This window comes from Mesoplodon mirus (assembly GCF_964341445.2).
Source record: "Mesoplodon mirus genome assembly, chromosome: 2".
NCBI lineage: Eukaryota > Metazoa > Chordata > Mammalia > Artiodactyla > Ziphiidae > Mesoplodon > Mesoplodon mirus.
The window spans coordinates 194,847,031-194,864,174 of record NC_138977.1 but is presented as its reverse complement, the minus strand read 5'-3'; the positions used below and the strand labels follow the sequence as shown (position 1 = coordinate 194,864,174).

General features: G+C 41.3%; 1 protein-coding gene across 3 annotated transcripts in view; it reads right to left on the bottom strand.

The window, feature by feature from the left end:
• PCGF5 (polycomb group ring finger 5) overlaps window positions 1-11,249 on the bottom strand; it is a 65,645-nt gene extending 54,396 nt beyond the window's left edge. For 2 of the 3 annotated variants that reach the window (XM_082644076.1, XM_082644078.1), the window contains exons 1-2: window positions 11,062-11,248; window positions 8,669-8,963 (exon numbers count right to left, since the gene is read on the bottom strand). In XM_082644076.1, the coding sequence (XP_082500202.1) occupies window positions 8,669-8,780 (112 nt within the window). In that variant the 5' untranslated portion in view covers window positions 8,781-8,963; window positions 11,062-11,248. Of the gene's footprint in view, window positions 1-8,668; window positions 8,964-11,061 lie in introns of all 3 variants that reach the window. The other variant, XM_082644077.1, reaches the window with a different exon arrangement.
• Between the last annotated feature and the right edge of the window lie 5,895 nt (window positions 11,250-17,144).

The following is a 17,144-nucleotide window of genomic DNA, read 5'->3' as shown; positions in this document are numbered from 1 at the left end:
TTGCCTCCTCTACACTGGTTGGACTCTACTTGTTCATAATGTTTACACTCAACCTTTGTGCTAGACTCCTAAACATACCTGTACACTGACCACGATTTCTAACTCTGAATACATTTGGTTTTTAGGTTACATATTTTTCTCTCAATCCATCACTGGTATCAGTTCCAACTCATCCTGACCTAGATATAATTTATTCTCAGAAAGCAATACAGAAGACAACTTATTTGTTATCCCCTAGTTTTGTCTTTTAGTGTCCACTATGAATCTTTGCTCAGCTGTTCAAACATTCTTTACTATCTAATGCATACTTTCAAAAGCTAAAAGAACCATACATCTGATATAATTCTTCTTAACATTATTACCAATAATAGATGACACCAAGATTGTTTAAGACCTATAATTATTCTTTCCTATTTAAAAAGAATCATCAAAATGAACACTATAATCATCTTCATGAATGACTAGTTTCTGCCAAAATATTGTTTGAAATATGTAACATCAGTTATACCAGTGACCTCACTTCTACCACAACCCTAGAACATTATATTTGCACCTACTGAAAGTACGGTTTCCAGTACGGTTTCTATTTAGTTTTAAGTACGGTTTAAGTATGGTTCCTATTTAGGCCTTTGATTATTACTCTAAAAACAAGTAAGTCTTGACTCTAAAAATCAAATTTTATAAAGAATACATTCCTCGAAAGTTCAATTTATACCTCTTCTTCATTATAATGGCTATCACTCAGAATTATTAATAAATTCAGATCCTGATTGGGTACATAATGACAGGTATACAGTCATGAAAACATAGTTAGAAGAGGCTAACTATATATATTTTGAAAATTCACATGCTGCTTACAGAAATTTTAGAAAATGTAGACTAGCAGAAAGAAGAAAAAATAAAATTAGCAAATATCCCAATTTATTATGAAGAGGTACCTGAGTCAGACAGGAATAGGAACCTAGCTCTAGCACTTATTAGCTGTGTTACTTAACCTTTCTGAGTTTTGCCTCTGTGAAAAACACCAGCATGAGAATCTGAAATACTCTTCCCTCAAACTTTTCATAGCTTGCTCCTTCCTATTATTTACACTCTGCTCAGATGGTAACTTCCAAGCAAGACTTTATTCTGTCTTATTTTTCTTCATAGCATGTGTTATAAATAGAATCTAAAATTATATCATTCACTTGCTTTTTGTCTGTCTGTTCTATTGAAACATAAATTTAGGAGGACAGACTATATCTGTATTGTTTATTGCTGTCTTCCCACTGCCTAGAGTAATGACTGGCACAAGGTAGGTGCTAATAAACATTTGCTGACTGATTTAATAACACCACCTAACTAGAAGGGTTCTTGGGAAGATTAAATAAGGCAATGCATGTAAAGCCCAAGACCCCAATATAACATTCAATAAATAACAGCCATTATCTTAATTTTATTAGCATTTACTTCAATTACTGTATGATTAAAAGTACAAACTGCCTACTTCTAGAGGTGCTGGTTATTATTAATGTCTGGTCCAGAGCGTGCTTCTCAGACTTTAGTGAATTACAAAATCACCTGTAGGTCTTGCTATTACACCAATTTCAGGCCCTCTCCCCAGATATCCGGATTCAGTAGGTCTATGGTGAGGCCTGAGAATGTGCACTTCTAACAAGCTCCCAGGTGATGATGCTGCTGGTCTGGAGACTGCACTTTGAATAGCAAGTATATGTGGCATAAGATTTTTAAATACTGAGTATCAACATATCGAGAGTTCTCTGTACCTTAATTAAATACTTGTGTATTTATGATACTTGTTCAAAAAACAATAAATGATGGTAGAACTTAAATTTTACCATCTTATGATTAACTTATTCCTTCATTCTTACACAGTACTACATAAAATTACCAAGTCCCTTAACTGTCACATCAATTATATTTAATTATCAATTAACCCTTCTTCTTTACATAAATTGAAAACTAAATACAACAATGTTTTCCCAAAGAATTCATCTTAGTTAAGGGACTACCACCATAATTTCTGAAAAGGCAGAAAGAAGAAAGCTTTCTTTTCCTGTACCACAGAATTCCATGTCTATAACCTTCTCTTTTTTTCTGAGGAAAGAATCATCAGATTCTTAAAGAGGCCTCTAGCCACAAAAGAGTTAAGAACCAATGCACTGTGTTCTGCACATTTTAGCTGCTGGAACAAAGCTCCTTTGTTCTTAGTTTAAGTGAAAAGTCTTTCATTTTAAGTCAACAACCTATACAACCACCAGCAAATACACTCTAAGCAACCTCAAAATTTTCTCAGGACTCTGGTGCAAGAGATAGAGCATCCCTTAATTTAGAACCACCGATCTCTACTCCCCAATCCTGCGTCTCTCCCTCTCCCTACCCATGACCCACAAAGCTCCCACCTATATTTCAGAAGACAGTTTTTCAAAATCCGTAATTCCTAACCCACACTATCTACATGCCTTTCAAGCTACCTTTCACTGCATTTGAATCTTGGAAAGGAAAAACACACGATAAACTAATCAACTGATTGACCATTTATTTATTCATTTAAGCTTTTACTGAGCACTCAAGTACCAGGTACTAAGGATACACTTAAGCTAAATCGGCCTATGGGAGTAGACAGGTGGCATATGTTGGAGTAGATGGGGATGGGCAGCTGCTAGCCAGACATACAGGAGACGTTCCAAGCAGAGCAAGCGGCTGAACCATGTGTGTGCAGTATGTGTCAGGTTGGGGGGGGAGGGAGAGGGCAGAAATCAGTCACAGCTGTGTAGCTTTAATTTATCCTGAGGGCAGCAGAGTACCTATAGGAAATTTTGGGTTGGCTGAAGCATGAGCGATGACGACAGTAAGCCCTTGTAAATGATCACCACTGACACAGCTTAGGAGTGGGCAGCCGGGACTTCGGTGAGAAGGAATGAGGGCCTGAGCGAGAAAGGCCACAGGGGATGAGAGTGAAGGGACAGATTCAGGAGAGAGTACAGAGAGATCAGAGAGAACGTTGCCCCTGTTTTGTTAGTGAGGGTAAAGAGAGTCAAGCATGGAGCATACTTCTGGCTTGGACAACTGAATGCTGGCATCCCGTTCATTCACTTTTAGGTAATGTTAAGTTCCAGGAGGCTTCAGGACATCTAAGTGGACATCCAGTGGGATTCTGACGCTCAGAATAAAGATTTGGGAGACATCAGCATAGGTAGTTGAAGTCTCAGAGGAGGTGAGTTCACATAGAAAAGAAAAAAATAGATCCAAACACACCTGTAGAAATTTCTTCTTGGCTTATGAGTTTTGCTTAGCAGAGTTTAACTCCCAAATTTATCTTATGTACCATGCTACTCCACGGGCTAGCAAAGTGCCTGACACCTAATTCTTTATTTTAGAGAATTCAATAATTATTTGTGTGAACAAGTTTATTTCCTTAGGTTTGTTAGGTTGTAAAAATTACCTCATAGACGTGTAACCACATGTAACCTAACAAACCACACGTTTGTTAGGTTGTTAAAATTACCTCATAGACATGTGGATTTAGTTCATCTGGCATTAAGTGATCATTTAAAGGGAAAACTCATCTGTATTTTAAAATTTTACCTCATTTTAAAGTTTTATTATCTTTTTATCAAACGTCCTTGGTCTGCTGAAGGGAGCTGGTATTAGTAGTTGAGGTATGAGCCTACTTAAAGATGGGGCTTTTACAAGCCCCCCACCTTTTTTTTGCAATTCCTTGTCAGAAGCGTGGGACATTCTGCACTGCCATCTCTGCCTCCCCCTTCCCTCTAACTGGCTTGCCCCTTTCTCTGTCTTCCACAGAGCTGAGTGCTAAGAACACTAAGGGCTGCTGCAGTCAGACAGTCTGCTGTCATTTTTGCCCTTGTTTCTCCATCTACAGGGAAGCCAGGCAGTGTTAGCTCCAGAATTTCTTAATGGGAGAACAGGGGATCAACAAACTGATTTGAGGAGAGAGAAAGAGTCGAGATGCATGTGCAGAGTAATCTCAAAGAGTAAAGTAACTCCGTTTATCCATATCAAAGCAGGGAGAGCCACTCATGATGCCTACACCTCCCACCCCAAAGCACCTCCACTGCAGCCAGACCCAAGCGGTTATGTCCCTGCCTGAGAAGGCCTTGGGCCCATGGCTTTAGGAATTTCAGAAAACACTCTTTTTGGTTCCTTCTCTGGCGTTCATTCTGCAGCAACATCCTGACATATATCTGCTATTACATCATTCTGTTTCCTCATTTTCATTGCACTTACCAGCATCCAAATTTATTAATATTTTATACATTCCCTAACTTGATTACTATTCCTTCACTTGACCAGAGTTCTGAAGGGACTGGTCCTAAAGTCTGATTTTGCTCACCAATAATAAAGCTCCATTTACACATTTCAAACTCGAATAGGAAGAACAAAATCCTTCTCTTTTATTATGAGTTTCCATAATAAGAACTACTGTTTACCCATTCTTTACTTACAGTATCATAAAATTATAGTTTATGTACAAAGTTATTTTAATAAGATATTTTTTATATGCCAAAGTCAAGATGGAAACTATTAGGGGGTACCTCAATGTCACTTAACACTTCTCACTTTCCTCCTGTCCCATTTGGCCATCTTCTCTATTGTATACTGATCCCAAATCATTGTACCACATATATCTGTCCCACCTTATACCTAAGAAAACCAGGTAACATCAAAGAGCCAACCAATGATTAAGGAACATGCTTTACAGTACTATTTATTTTATCAATACAAATAGGGGGATATTTTGCAAGGGGGATAGTTTTTGCCTATAAGCCCCAGTATGAATACGAACCAAGAAATATATAGAAATCCAAGGACCAGAAAGTGCATAAAGCTTAGCACTACAGAATCCTCGTCTCCTAAGACACTGGGTTGAGTGCCTGACTCATTTACTCTACTGTTTTTTTTTTAAATTTATTATTATTTTTATTTTTTTGTTTTTACATCTTTATTGGAGTATAATTGCTTTACAATGGTGTGTTAGTTTCTGCTTTATAACAAAGTGAATCAGTTATACATACACATATGTTCCCATATCTCTTCCCTCTTGCGTCTCCCTCCCTCCCACCCTCCCTATCCCACCCCTCCAGGCGGTCACAAAGCACCGAGCTGATCTCCCTGTACTCTGCGGCTGCTTCCCACTATCTATCTACCTTACATTTGGTACTGTATATATGTCCATGCCTCTCTTTCGCTTTGTCACAGCTTACCCTTCCCCCTCCCCATATCCTCAAGTCCATTCTCTAGTAGGTCTGTGTCTTTATTCCTGTCTTACCCCTAGGTTCTTCATGACATTTTCTTATTCTTAAATTCCATATATATGTGCTGGCATACGGTATTTGTCTTTCTCTTTCTGACTTACTTCACTCTGTATGACAGACTCTAGGTCTATCCACCTCATTACAAATAGCTCAATTTCATTTCTTTTTATGGCTGAGTAATATTCCATTGTATATATGTGCCACATCTTCTTTACCCATTCATCCGATGATGGACACTTAGGTTGTTTCCATCTCCGGGCTATTGTAAATAGAGCTGCAATGAACATTTTGGTACATGACTCTTTTTGAATTATGTTCTGTGTTCTCTGTGGATGAAAGAGGCCATATTTGTGTCTTTTAATCAGAATTCTGCCATGTTCATTCTCTCTCAGTAAAGGGGCTTGCTGACTGCCAAGGGACTTTTCAGGCCAGAATGACATGAGCTGTTAAACGGTCACCTATCCCTTTAGACCTTAAATTGCTATTGCAAACATAAACATAACCCTTGCTTATAAACTTATTGTTTATACTTCTAGAATCTTTTGTTTTTCCTTCAAAAAAGTAACATTTAGGAAATTCCGTGGTGGCGCAGTGGTTGAGAATCCACCTGCCAATGCAGGGGACATGTGTTCAAGCCCTGGTCCGGGAAGATCCCACATGCCGCGGAGCAACTAAGCCCGTGCGCCACCAACTGCTGAGCCTGCACTCTGCAGTCTGCGAGCCACAACTACCGAGCCTGCGTGCCACAACTACTGAAGTCCACGTGCCTAGAGCCCGTGCTCCGCAACATAGGAAGCCACCGCAATGAGAAGCCCGCGCACCGCAATGAAGAGTAGCCCCTGCTCTCCGCATCTAGAGGAAGCCCGCGCGCAGCAATGAAGACCCAACGCAGCCAAAATAAGTAAATAAATAAAGTAAATAAATTTATATTAAAAAATAACATTTAAACTGGGACTTCATTATGTCCCAAAGAAAATTTTCTTTCAGAAGAACAGATATAAAATCTGTATTATATAGATAAAAACTGAATTTGTGCTTTCTTCTCATCTGCCAAACAGAACTGGCAGGTTTTGCTGGAGAAATCCAAATATAAAAACAATGCACTAATGTCAGAAGAAGCAAAACAAAACAGACTGTGGACCATGTCCAGGTGCCATGCTTCGTGTAGTAGGAAACAGGAAAGTATAAGACAAAGTCCCCACTCTAGAGTAGCCACATCCTACTGGTTCTTCCTCCAAAATACATCCACAGTCAATCATTCTTCCCTGCCTCCATCTCACACCTCATTACCCTGGCTGAAGGCCCCATAATCTTTCAGCTGACCTGCAGCAATAGCCTTCTCACTGATTAGCTGTTCCTTAAACTTGCCAAGGGCATTCCCACCTCAAGGCTGTGTACTTGCTTTTCCCTCTGCCTGGAATGCTCTTCCCATATATCCAGAGTTCAATCCCTTCAGGTTTCTGTCCAAATGTCATCATATCAAAGAGGCCAACCCTGACACACTATATAAAATAACCCCAACTCTCCTATCTACAATCCTTCTTTGTTCTTCATAGCATTTAGCATTTAACACAATCTAACGTGGCATATGTTTATTATTGGTTTTCCCCTTTCTTGAGAGCAGAGATTTTTGACTACCTTGTTCACTGCTGTTATCCTCTGTGCCTAGAATGGTGCCTGGCACACGGTAGGTATTCAATAAATATCTGTTTGATGATGTTTAACTGATAACTGTTCAAGTTAGATAATGATACAGTGCAACAGTAAATGAGCATTTCAAGACAGTTCACAGTTAACTGGTAATTGAACAGCATGGGCCCAGTAATACCTCCAAAAAGTATACAACAACATCACTTGGAGAGGTTTTCCAAAATACACATGTCCAGACCTCATCACAACACCCACCAATCTCTCCAGGTGGAGGTGTGAAAAAGTTTACGTTTAAACAGCATCCTAGGTGACTTTTTTTTGTGTGGTAAAATATTTATAAAATCTGCCATTTTAACAACAGGTGATTCTTTTTGCAACCCTGTTTAAAACTACTGGTATAATAGTGTGTAAGTTAAGCAGAGGCAGAATAGCTGAAGGGGGGATTAAAAAAATGTCCCAGGTTATCTTAGAAAGAGCATGGGCTTTGGAGCTGAATACAGGTCTACTACTCATAAGCTGCGAGACTGGGCAAGTGACTTAGCTCTTAAGCTTCCACACCCACAAGTGAAGATAATCTCTATACTCTCTCTGTCTCCCCACATCCCCTGCAAACTGCTTCAAGGTTACTGTAAAGCTAAAATGAAATCAAGTATATAAAGTATCTACTTTGGTGCACATAACAAGCATTAAACTAGAACTTACTGGAATTACCTTCATTGAAATAGAAAAATAAATTCGTATTGGCAAAAACACAAAAAACAGGTGAAATACTGGCCTAAGTGGCTATAAAAATGTCTCTCTCTCTATTGATAGGACAGGTGAAAAAGAAACTTGTCAGGAGTTCCACAGATATGATCATTCATTAGAACAGTGATTCTCAAACATGTGCGTGCTTCAGAATCACCTGGAGGGATTGTTAAACACAGATGTCTGGGCCTACTCCCAGAGCGCTTCTGTAATTCTGGTGGGAGGCCTGATAATCTGCACTCCTAACAAGTTCCTAGGGGATGCTGAGGCTGTTGGTTATTGGTCAAAGGGTACAGTTTCAGTTACACAAGATGAATAAGTCCTAGAGACCTACTGTACAGCATAGTGCCCACGGTTAACAATACTGTGTTGTACACTTAAAAATTTGCTAGGAGGGTAGATTTTACATTGTGTTCTTATCACAATAATAATAATAATAAACAAGAGGGTGAGAGAAAACTTTTGGAGGTGATGGATAAGGTTTATGGCATTGATGTAGTGATGGTTTCATGTGTATATACTTATCTCTAAACTCATCAAGTTATACACATTAAACACGTACAGCTTTTTTATGTCAACCATACCTCAATAAAGTGATTTTAAAAAACCCACAATGAATTAAAGTATGCATATCCTAAAAAAATCTCTGAGCATATTAATTCTTTCAGTAAAATTTTTAAAAAGCGAAAACCTGAAATAGTTCACGTAAAAAAAAAACTATAACCAATAACTGCTTATGATTTTCAGAACATTTTAAAATCAGATAAAAGTCAACTATAACAATTTAAAAAAGAAACAAGAAAAAATTCATACCACTGGTATCCCAGTGAGAAATTCAATTCTGAAAATAAATTCAAAGTTAATTCTTAGAATACTCATTGTTTTAAAAGTTAAAATCTAGAGGAAAAAAAAACACAAAATGTGGTAGTTTTAAAAGAAGAAGTGTAACCCAAAACTTCTGATAGGTAGATGACAAAATAAAGAATACTTACAGGTATGGAGGCATTCCGTCACTGTAGTTGGCTTGATCAGATACCCTTTACAGATATAGCAAGTGATGTAAGGATTGAAATCTTTCACCAAGTGTTTCCTCTGGGTAGCCATTCGTGGTTAGCTAGGACTGGCTCTAGTAGTTCAGGCAAACAGGGGTATTAAGTGGATGAAAGTCTGATCCCAGGAGCTGGTGTGGAGTTCCCGACTGGATGTCCTGAGGCATGAGAACTAACATCCAGACTTCTCATGAGATCGCTGGTCATCACTCCTTTTGGTGGTTCTGCTTTCCCATATCTTCTTCCACCGTAATTTTAAAAAGACGAGAGAAAAAGGTGTCAAATTCCCCGTACTGTATTAACACCAATGTATTAGCAGCAAGTATTACATGTTCCAAACTGGGTGAACAGGTGAATAGAACATTTCCCTCACTGTAACATTAATTTGTAAACCTGCTATGATTAAGTCAGAATAATGACAAATTCATCCAATCCTGAGGCCTCAACTATCACCTCTATACAAATGACACCTGAGGCTATTAACTCCGGTTTTGATATCTTTAGCTCTTGAGTAATGCATTTTAACTATCTGCTTGACTGCTCTATTAGGAGTTCCTGCCAACACAAGCTAAAAGATTCAAAATTGAAGTCATTATCCTCCCTATCAAAATGCTCCCTATTTCCATTCTGTACTCCACACCTAGTCGGTAATCAAATCAAATGGATGTCCTTTTCCATTCCATCCACAGCCATCCTACTCAAATATTACCTCTCCACCTGCAGTCCAACTTATGTTCTACCAAGTTCATTTTATTCTATCACACTTGGATCCTCTTCTCAAAGAATGTCAGTGTCTCCTCTTTACTCTGTAACAGAGAAACCTTTAAATTTCTCAGCTTGTCATAATAAGACCCTCCACAGGCTGACCTTAACATACCATTCAAAGCTCAGGAAAGCTGAAAGGATGGCTCTTTCCATAGTCCATTCTGCAGAGCCTATGCTCGCCATCCAAAGAGCTCTTCTGCTCCCCTATGTAGAGCCTACCTATTCTGCAAACCCTCTTCCAAAGCTATCCTCAGTGTAATCTCCCCGGTTTTTTTTTACCCGTATTTCTCTCCTCTTACGTTTTCCTTCTATTTTTATTTACAGTTACATTCATTCTTAATCTCCTCTATTAAGACTGCAAAATCTTAAACAAACACCAGTCCCAGTTAGTAAATGTATAACCTGGGCAATGTTATTTATCGTCTCTAAATCTTATGTTTTTTAAACTGTAAAATGAAAACAAGAATGCCAGCCTCCTACAGTTGTGACGATTAAATAAGACAACATACATATAGCTAGCACACTGTAAAAACTTAATGTCATTAATTTTTTTTAACTTTTAACTTTTTTTTTTCCAGAAACGTCTAGCATGGCTTGTCCATATGGTTACTTTAAAAAGTTTTAAAGGTTTCTTACAACAAACGTGTCCTCTTAGAGGACACAACATGAAAAAAAGGTGTGGACTTCCCAAGTTAATTCTATAAACAAAAACTTTTCTATCTCAGCTATTAACTCATATGTTAAATATAAAGCAACCGGAGAGGTAAAAGGCATCGTTCCATCTTCCATCGACAGACACATCGCCACTGAGAATATGCACGGAATAGGTTCTGCAAGTAATCATCCTATCCGCTCAGGAAATCGTGTCGAGGGTGTAACAGAAAGAGAGCGTAATTATCAGACAGGGGGTCTGGGTTCTGGTCCTGAGCCCCTGTACGACCTGCAGCAAGGCACTTATTATCCGTGCCTGGATCTCGGCCTCCTCCTCTATATACTGGGATTAACGGCCCTGCCTTTCTCACAGGTTTGCTACGAAGCTCCGAAGTCAGACAAAGTCCTCTGAAAGTGGACATGCACAGTCCCGACCCAGGGTGGGATTATGATCTTAAGCCATAGAGCCCTGTCACCAAGAAGGTTAAAGGAAGCAAGTACTTGCAGTGACGGGGCGGGGGCAGGAGGGAACTTTTCCTCGTCCTCCGGCAGGACCCGGTAGCACTGCCCTAGGCGGTCCCAGCACAAGCCTCCCCGCCCGCCTGGCAGGTGCGCGGGCCAGGGCCCGGCGGACGCGCCGCTCGGGCCGGGGCTGCGCCTGGGAGGACGCGCCGCCTCTCCCAGGGCCGTGCGCCCGCCGCCCTCTCCGCCCCCGAGCGCCAGGCGCGACCTCGAAGCCCCCAGACACCGGCAGGCCACCCCCGTCCCCGCCCCCAAAGAGCTCTCCCGGCTCCAGGCGGGGCCTGCCGCGGCAGGTGCTTGGAGGTGCCGCTCCGGCTCCCGGCGCAAACTTGGGCGGGGAGCGCAGGGGCGGCCGAGTTCCGGCCCTTCGGCCGCTCTCCAGCCAGCCGGGTACCTACCCCGCGGCTGCCGCCACCGCCGCTCCTCGCCGCCAGCGCGCCGGCCTCAGAGGGAAGGAAAGTGAAAGAGAAACAGCGCCTGCCGCGGCCTGGCCGGTCCCCGCGCCCCGTCCGCCCTCCCCCTGCAGGCGGGAGCGCGCCGGCTCCGCGGGGCCACTCGACTCGGGCCCGATAGGGCGCGGCGGGCCTCGGGCCCAGGGCCGGTGCCGCCTCCAAGGGCAACTCCACCCCCTTCCAACCGCCGGCGCCGCCGGGCGGCCCCGCCCCCTCCACGCCCCCCGCCGCCACGCCCGCAGGCCACGCCCAACCGCCCGAGCTCCTCGCAGGTACCCCAGCCGCCCCAGCCGCCCCGCCGCCTGGGTTCCAGGGCGACGGTAGATTTGACCAAATTTTATCTCAGTCCTTCTTCTCCTCACCACCGACCCCTCCCAGTTGTTTTCATCATAACAATGTCTGGCATATTTTCCCTGGCGGGTTTACAAGCGATGGTCGGTGCTGAGAATGAGTCACCCTGCGAAACTGTCTACTCAGCTGCGTCTTCCCCAAACCAGCCCCACGTGGGCCGCGGTGGGGACGAAGACCAATTGATTTGCACCCTATTTAAGAACCACTATGGAACTTGTTACTGGGCGGGGGGTGGGCGGGGGGTCTGGAGATCAGGATCAACGACAACTGGAAGCAAGGGAGAACGATGGGGGTGGGGGGTGTTCGTGGAAAGATGAAGAGTTCTTACTGCTTGCAAGGTTCAAAACCAACCAACCAACCAACCAACCAACCCCAGTTCTCTTTCTAGTGGACTTTAAGAACTACAAGAGCAAAAAATTTATTCAAAAGCATACATTAAAGGATTCCTCAAAGTCATTCAATCCTAATATACTGCATTCCACAAACGTACAAATTTCTACTACAACCAGTATTTTGCTAAACATAAATTAGACTTGGTTCTTTTTTGCTTAGAAGACTGCAATCCAGTAATCCTAAAATAGCAGGCAAATCAGCATGGTGTCCACCAGTAAACAAAAGTTCAAAAGAACATCCCAAAGGGTATCTGCCAAGGGCAACTTTCAATCTTGTGTGTTAGAAAAAGGAAAAGGTGCTGCAATTACATCATCTTTGCCTCTGGAGAAGTGAGGGCAGTGATGGCTAGGGAGCTGACAGTAATGGAGAAGGGATGGGGGGAAATTAGTGCAAAGTATTTGCCTTACTTCCAAACGACATCAGTCACCTTACTTACTACCAGAGTGGAGATGGCTCTAGTGGCAAACCAAGGAACCCAGTGACCACCGGTCTAGCAGGGTGCAAGTGTTCAAAGATCCATTTCAAATTTAAAATACACCAAGAAGTAGACAAGACAGCTTTAAAAATCATCCAATTTATAATTAAACTTAGGTAGAGTGGATATAGCCTTTAAAAATTACCATTTTTAACATCATAGCAGGAGCAATACATTTTCTGAAACAGTTTTCAATGACCACATTTTCATAGTCCTTATAAGAACAATTTTGCAGAAGTATACATGCCAATTTCCAAGCTGGGATCAACTTCAGCAAGTCCCAGCAATCACAATGAGCAAAGAAAACAAGTCCGATAAAATGACTATAGTTGCAGGATTCCTCTCCAGATCTTTCATCTTGGAAACTAACTAAACACATCAATATGTGAAAAGTCACCCCATTTCTAGTATATTTAAAACATGTAATGGGGGACTTCCCTGGTGGCGCAGTGGTTAAGACTCCGCAATCCCAATGCAGGGGGTCTGGGTTCGATCCCTGGTCAGGGAACTAGGTCCCACATGCATGCCGCAACTAAGAAACCCACCTGTCGCATCTAAGACCCGGCACAACCAAATAAATAAATAAAATAAATATTAAAAAAAATAAAATATGTAATGGAAGATTTCACTGTATAAACTACAACATATACATTGACTTATTTTCCTAATTTGCATCTGAAGCTATTTTAAATGTATTTTTAAAGAATAACACTTAATGAAGTCCAGGGAGCTTAAGTGTTATTGGTGATCAACACTAAGTGGGGTTAATCAGTATTCGCTGAGGAGATGAGCTTGAGGTGGATATTAGGAGGACTTACATTAGTAATGGAGGGAGGGGTCACAAATATGCTACAGAGCAGTACCTGAAGATAGACATGGAAGTGGGGTTGCCATAATGAAACTGCAAATGGTGGACTTGGAAGCGGGGAGAGAATGACAGCCTTTGTAAGAAAATCTGCTTCGTGTCCCTAGGTAGCATGGTTTGTAGTAAAGTGTTCAGTAGTTTCTCCTTTCCCCTCTTCAGCTACCATCCCACCTTGCCCATTCCAAGAAAAAAAATGCACACACCCAAAAAAGGAAAAACAAAACCTCAAACATGTGTCTGGTTTAAAAAATAACAACAAAAAAAAAATGGCAAGAGGGAATGTTAAGAAAGGGGGCAAGTTTCCTGACTCATGTGTAAGTTCTGAGGATTTAAACATAGGACTTTTAGCTACTGTGCGGCATCTCCTCCCGTGCGACTGCTTTCCACTTTCCAGTAACTCACCCCTTAGTCCCTTGGTTCTGACTGTGGGGACTGGAACAAACCATAGAAGCCTCTGTATGAAGGGGTGGCTTTGATGACAAATCTCAAAAACCAGTGGGACCCTCAAGAAAACAAAGGCCTGGGAGCAACTAGATATACAGGACCAGGAAAGAGAAAAGGCAGATAAAAGATCATAGCTGAGAGTCCCCTTATCACTAATCTACTTGAGCTGTCTCATTTTACAGATGTAGAAACCAAGATCCTGAGAAGTGGCAAATTCATAATCACAGAGCTCATTTTGGTAAAGCCAAGACCAAAACAAAGGTACCAGTTCCATATTATTTACATGTCTTAAGAGAACTTCTCAAACCCAAAAAGTTAAGAGGGGTTAGGTAAGAAAAAGATTAACTTACAAGGAAATAAAGGAACAAAGGGAGGGAAGAATAAATGAAGGGAGGGAGGGAAATAGCGACTACAGAGTACTTAGCAGTGAACTGGCCAGTGGTGATTTCCCATCAAAGCAGCAAAATCCCACAGTGATAACTTGTTTCATTTGATCATTGATCCAGATTCTTCCAGGAAACCACAATTGGCTCTTGACAACCCTTGGAACTACTTGAAGCTATCTGCGTATCTAACAAATGTTTTCATTACTTTATACTTTATGTCTAGAGTTTTATTTCAGTTAAGGCTGGGCCATGGATGGGTAATTCTGTACTGAAAAGTTCACATTCCTTCCTTGCCTAATAAATACATCATCGATGAACAGATGTTTAATAGCATAACATTTTAAAAGAGTTATGTCTTTACATTTCCCTGAAATATTAAATGACTTTTCCATGATTGTCAATTATTTTATATACCTAAGTATGCTATTTAAGCTTTTAACATAGACTATCTCTAACATAAAACTACCCTCTGTAATCTAAAAGTCATCCTACAGAGATTTTAGAAAATATTACAATTTAAAGTGTCCTACTGGGCCTAAATGTATTTATTTTATAGCCATGGATATTACAGCTCAAAATCTATGACTGCCTAAAATCAGTGATGGAGGATTGGGAGGGAACAGAGAACTGAAGGACTTCCAATCACCCTTGACCATGTGTCTTTTTCTCTTAACATAACCCTCCCTTGTAATCAATAATTCTCAAGGACTCTCTCTGCTAAATGTCTCTTGAATCCTTTAACTTAATCTACCCTGGTTCAGATCACCATCATTTCTACCCACCCACCCCCATTACTTCAATGAACTCTTAGACTGTCTCCCTACAGCTCTTCTCTGCCAAACCACTCTCCACAGCATAGCCAGAGAGAGGACCCTTTCCAACTGAAAATTTGATCATGCTGCTCCCTGACTTAAAAAAACCCTTGTTCTTAAGATAAAGCCCAAATACCTAATAAGCCCACCCCATATCCCTGTCACTTCTACAGCCTCTCCATTGAACTCCATGCTGCAGTCATAATGAACCTTTTTACCCTCTAGCGCTAGAGATGGCTGTTCTTTCAAATGAGCATCCTGTCCCAATCCCATCCCAATCCCCTCCCCACCCTTGCTAAATCTGCCCAACCCTTATTTATTCTTTGGGTATCCGATGATCTCAAAGGCCACATTCTCAGAAACCTCAAAGTAGCTGAGGCGCCTCCTTGATATACATACACTATACACACACACACACACACACACACATAGTGCCGTGTGTGTGTGTGTGTGTGTGTGTGTGTGTGTATAGAGAGAGAGCAACTCATCCTTATTCTCTCAAGTCCCACATTACACTGTCTTGTATTACCTGGTTAACTTGTCTGAACCAACTGCTAGCACATAAGCCCAGTGAATCCATCACTTGACTGTGCATGCCTAGCAGAGTGGATGGCAAACAGTAATCATTCAAATAAATATTGACTGAAAACCTGAATAACTGCACACACTCTCAGACATTCTGTGTATTTTGGGGGGGATTTCTTCTTGGAGGAATCCTTACAAAGGATACGTTAATCCCTGCCCTCCAGGACTACTAATTAAAATCACACCAGGGAGTAGAGACTTATCCACAAGAAACAATTATGGAGCAGTACAGCAAATTTATTAAAAAAGTGTCAAATGAAAGAGAATCAAATGACAAAAACTCCAGTTGAAAGAAGTACTATGGGTGGTCAAGAAACTAGCCCTGCATGCTTAAGATTCTGCCAGTTACAAAGACAGCAAGGCAAAATACCAGAAGCTATGGATATGAAAAGTAAATGAGAAAGCCAGAGAAAAAATGAGAAGTCAAAATACTAAAAGTGAGAACAGATAAATAGCATTAGGAATAGAGACAAGATTAGTCTGCTAAAGACTGTGCAACTAGCTTAATAAGTATTTTAAAGTGCTTTAGATACGTTACGCTAAAGGGACAAACCAACCAAATTTTCTTTTCTCCCTTGAGAGGCAGGAAAAACTAGCTGTATTTTCCTCACTGTGATGTCAACAGTTGGCTGGGGCAAGTTCCACTTATACTGGAAGAACAGAGAATGGAACTAAAATAGGCACAGACTATAAGGAAAAACTGGATTTACTCCATTAGGGCTACCATAGTTCAAAACATCAGTACAGAACCACAACTGTTATTTTGAGAGGTCAGATTAAATCCCTGAAGATCATAAATGCACAAATGACTTAAATGCAGAAACTTAGAATATTCCATCAAATCTGAGTGTAGATGATTCTAAGTTAGAAGTGACTATAGAAAAATTAGGAAAAAAATGTTCTATCAAAAAAAAAAGATATGAAATTCAATTGGGGCAAATACAATATAAAACTTAGCGACATCGCCATTCAAATATCAGAGAAAAGCAGGCACACGAATTGAAAAAGTCCTAACTTTACAGGTAGCTGTGGTTTAGAAGAAAGGACACTGTACCCAGAGTCAAGAGAACCTCGTTTTGTTTTTGTTTTTGTTTTTGAGGTATGCGGGCCTCTCACTGTTGTGGCCTCTCCCGTTGCGGAGCACAGGCTCTGGACCCGCAGGCTCAGCGGCCATGGCTCACGGGCCCAGCCGCTCCGCGGCATGTGGGATCTTCCCGGACCGGGGCACGAACCCGTGTCCCCTGCATCGGCAGGCGGACTCTCAACCACTGTGCCATCAGGGAAGCCCAAACCTTGTTTTTAGTAAGAGCAAGTCCCTTAACTTCCCTTGGCTTCATTTTCTTCCTATGAAAATTGAGACTAATATTACCTTAATCACTGGCCTACAGGGAAGATTTTCTTTTATACTTGTGCATTGTTATAATGAGCATATATAAGATCACATGAGATAAGTGAGAAATTTTTTTGTAAGTTGTAAATGATAAAGGACTGCAAAAATATAAAGTATAAGAAGGAATTCTGTGGACCACCAGCAGTTGAATAGTACCTAGTAATCCTGTCCCACCCAACAGAGGCCCTGATAGTAAGATATACCCAAGAATGTTTGTAGAATGAGTGAGACACTCCTGGCAGGGCAGTGGAACCAGGACACAGCATAAAGTAAGGCATGCAATGGTCAGAAAGCACTCCTTCCTCTGAGCTCAATGCTCATCACACTC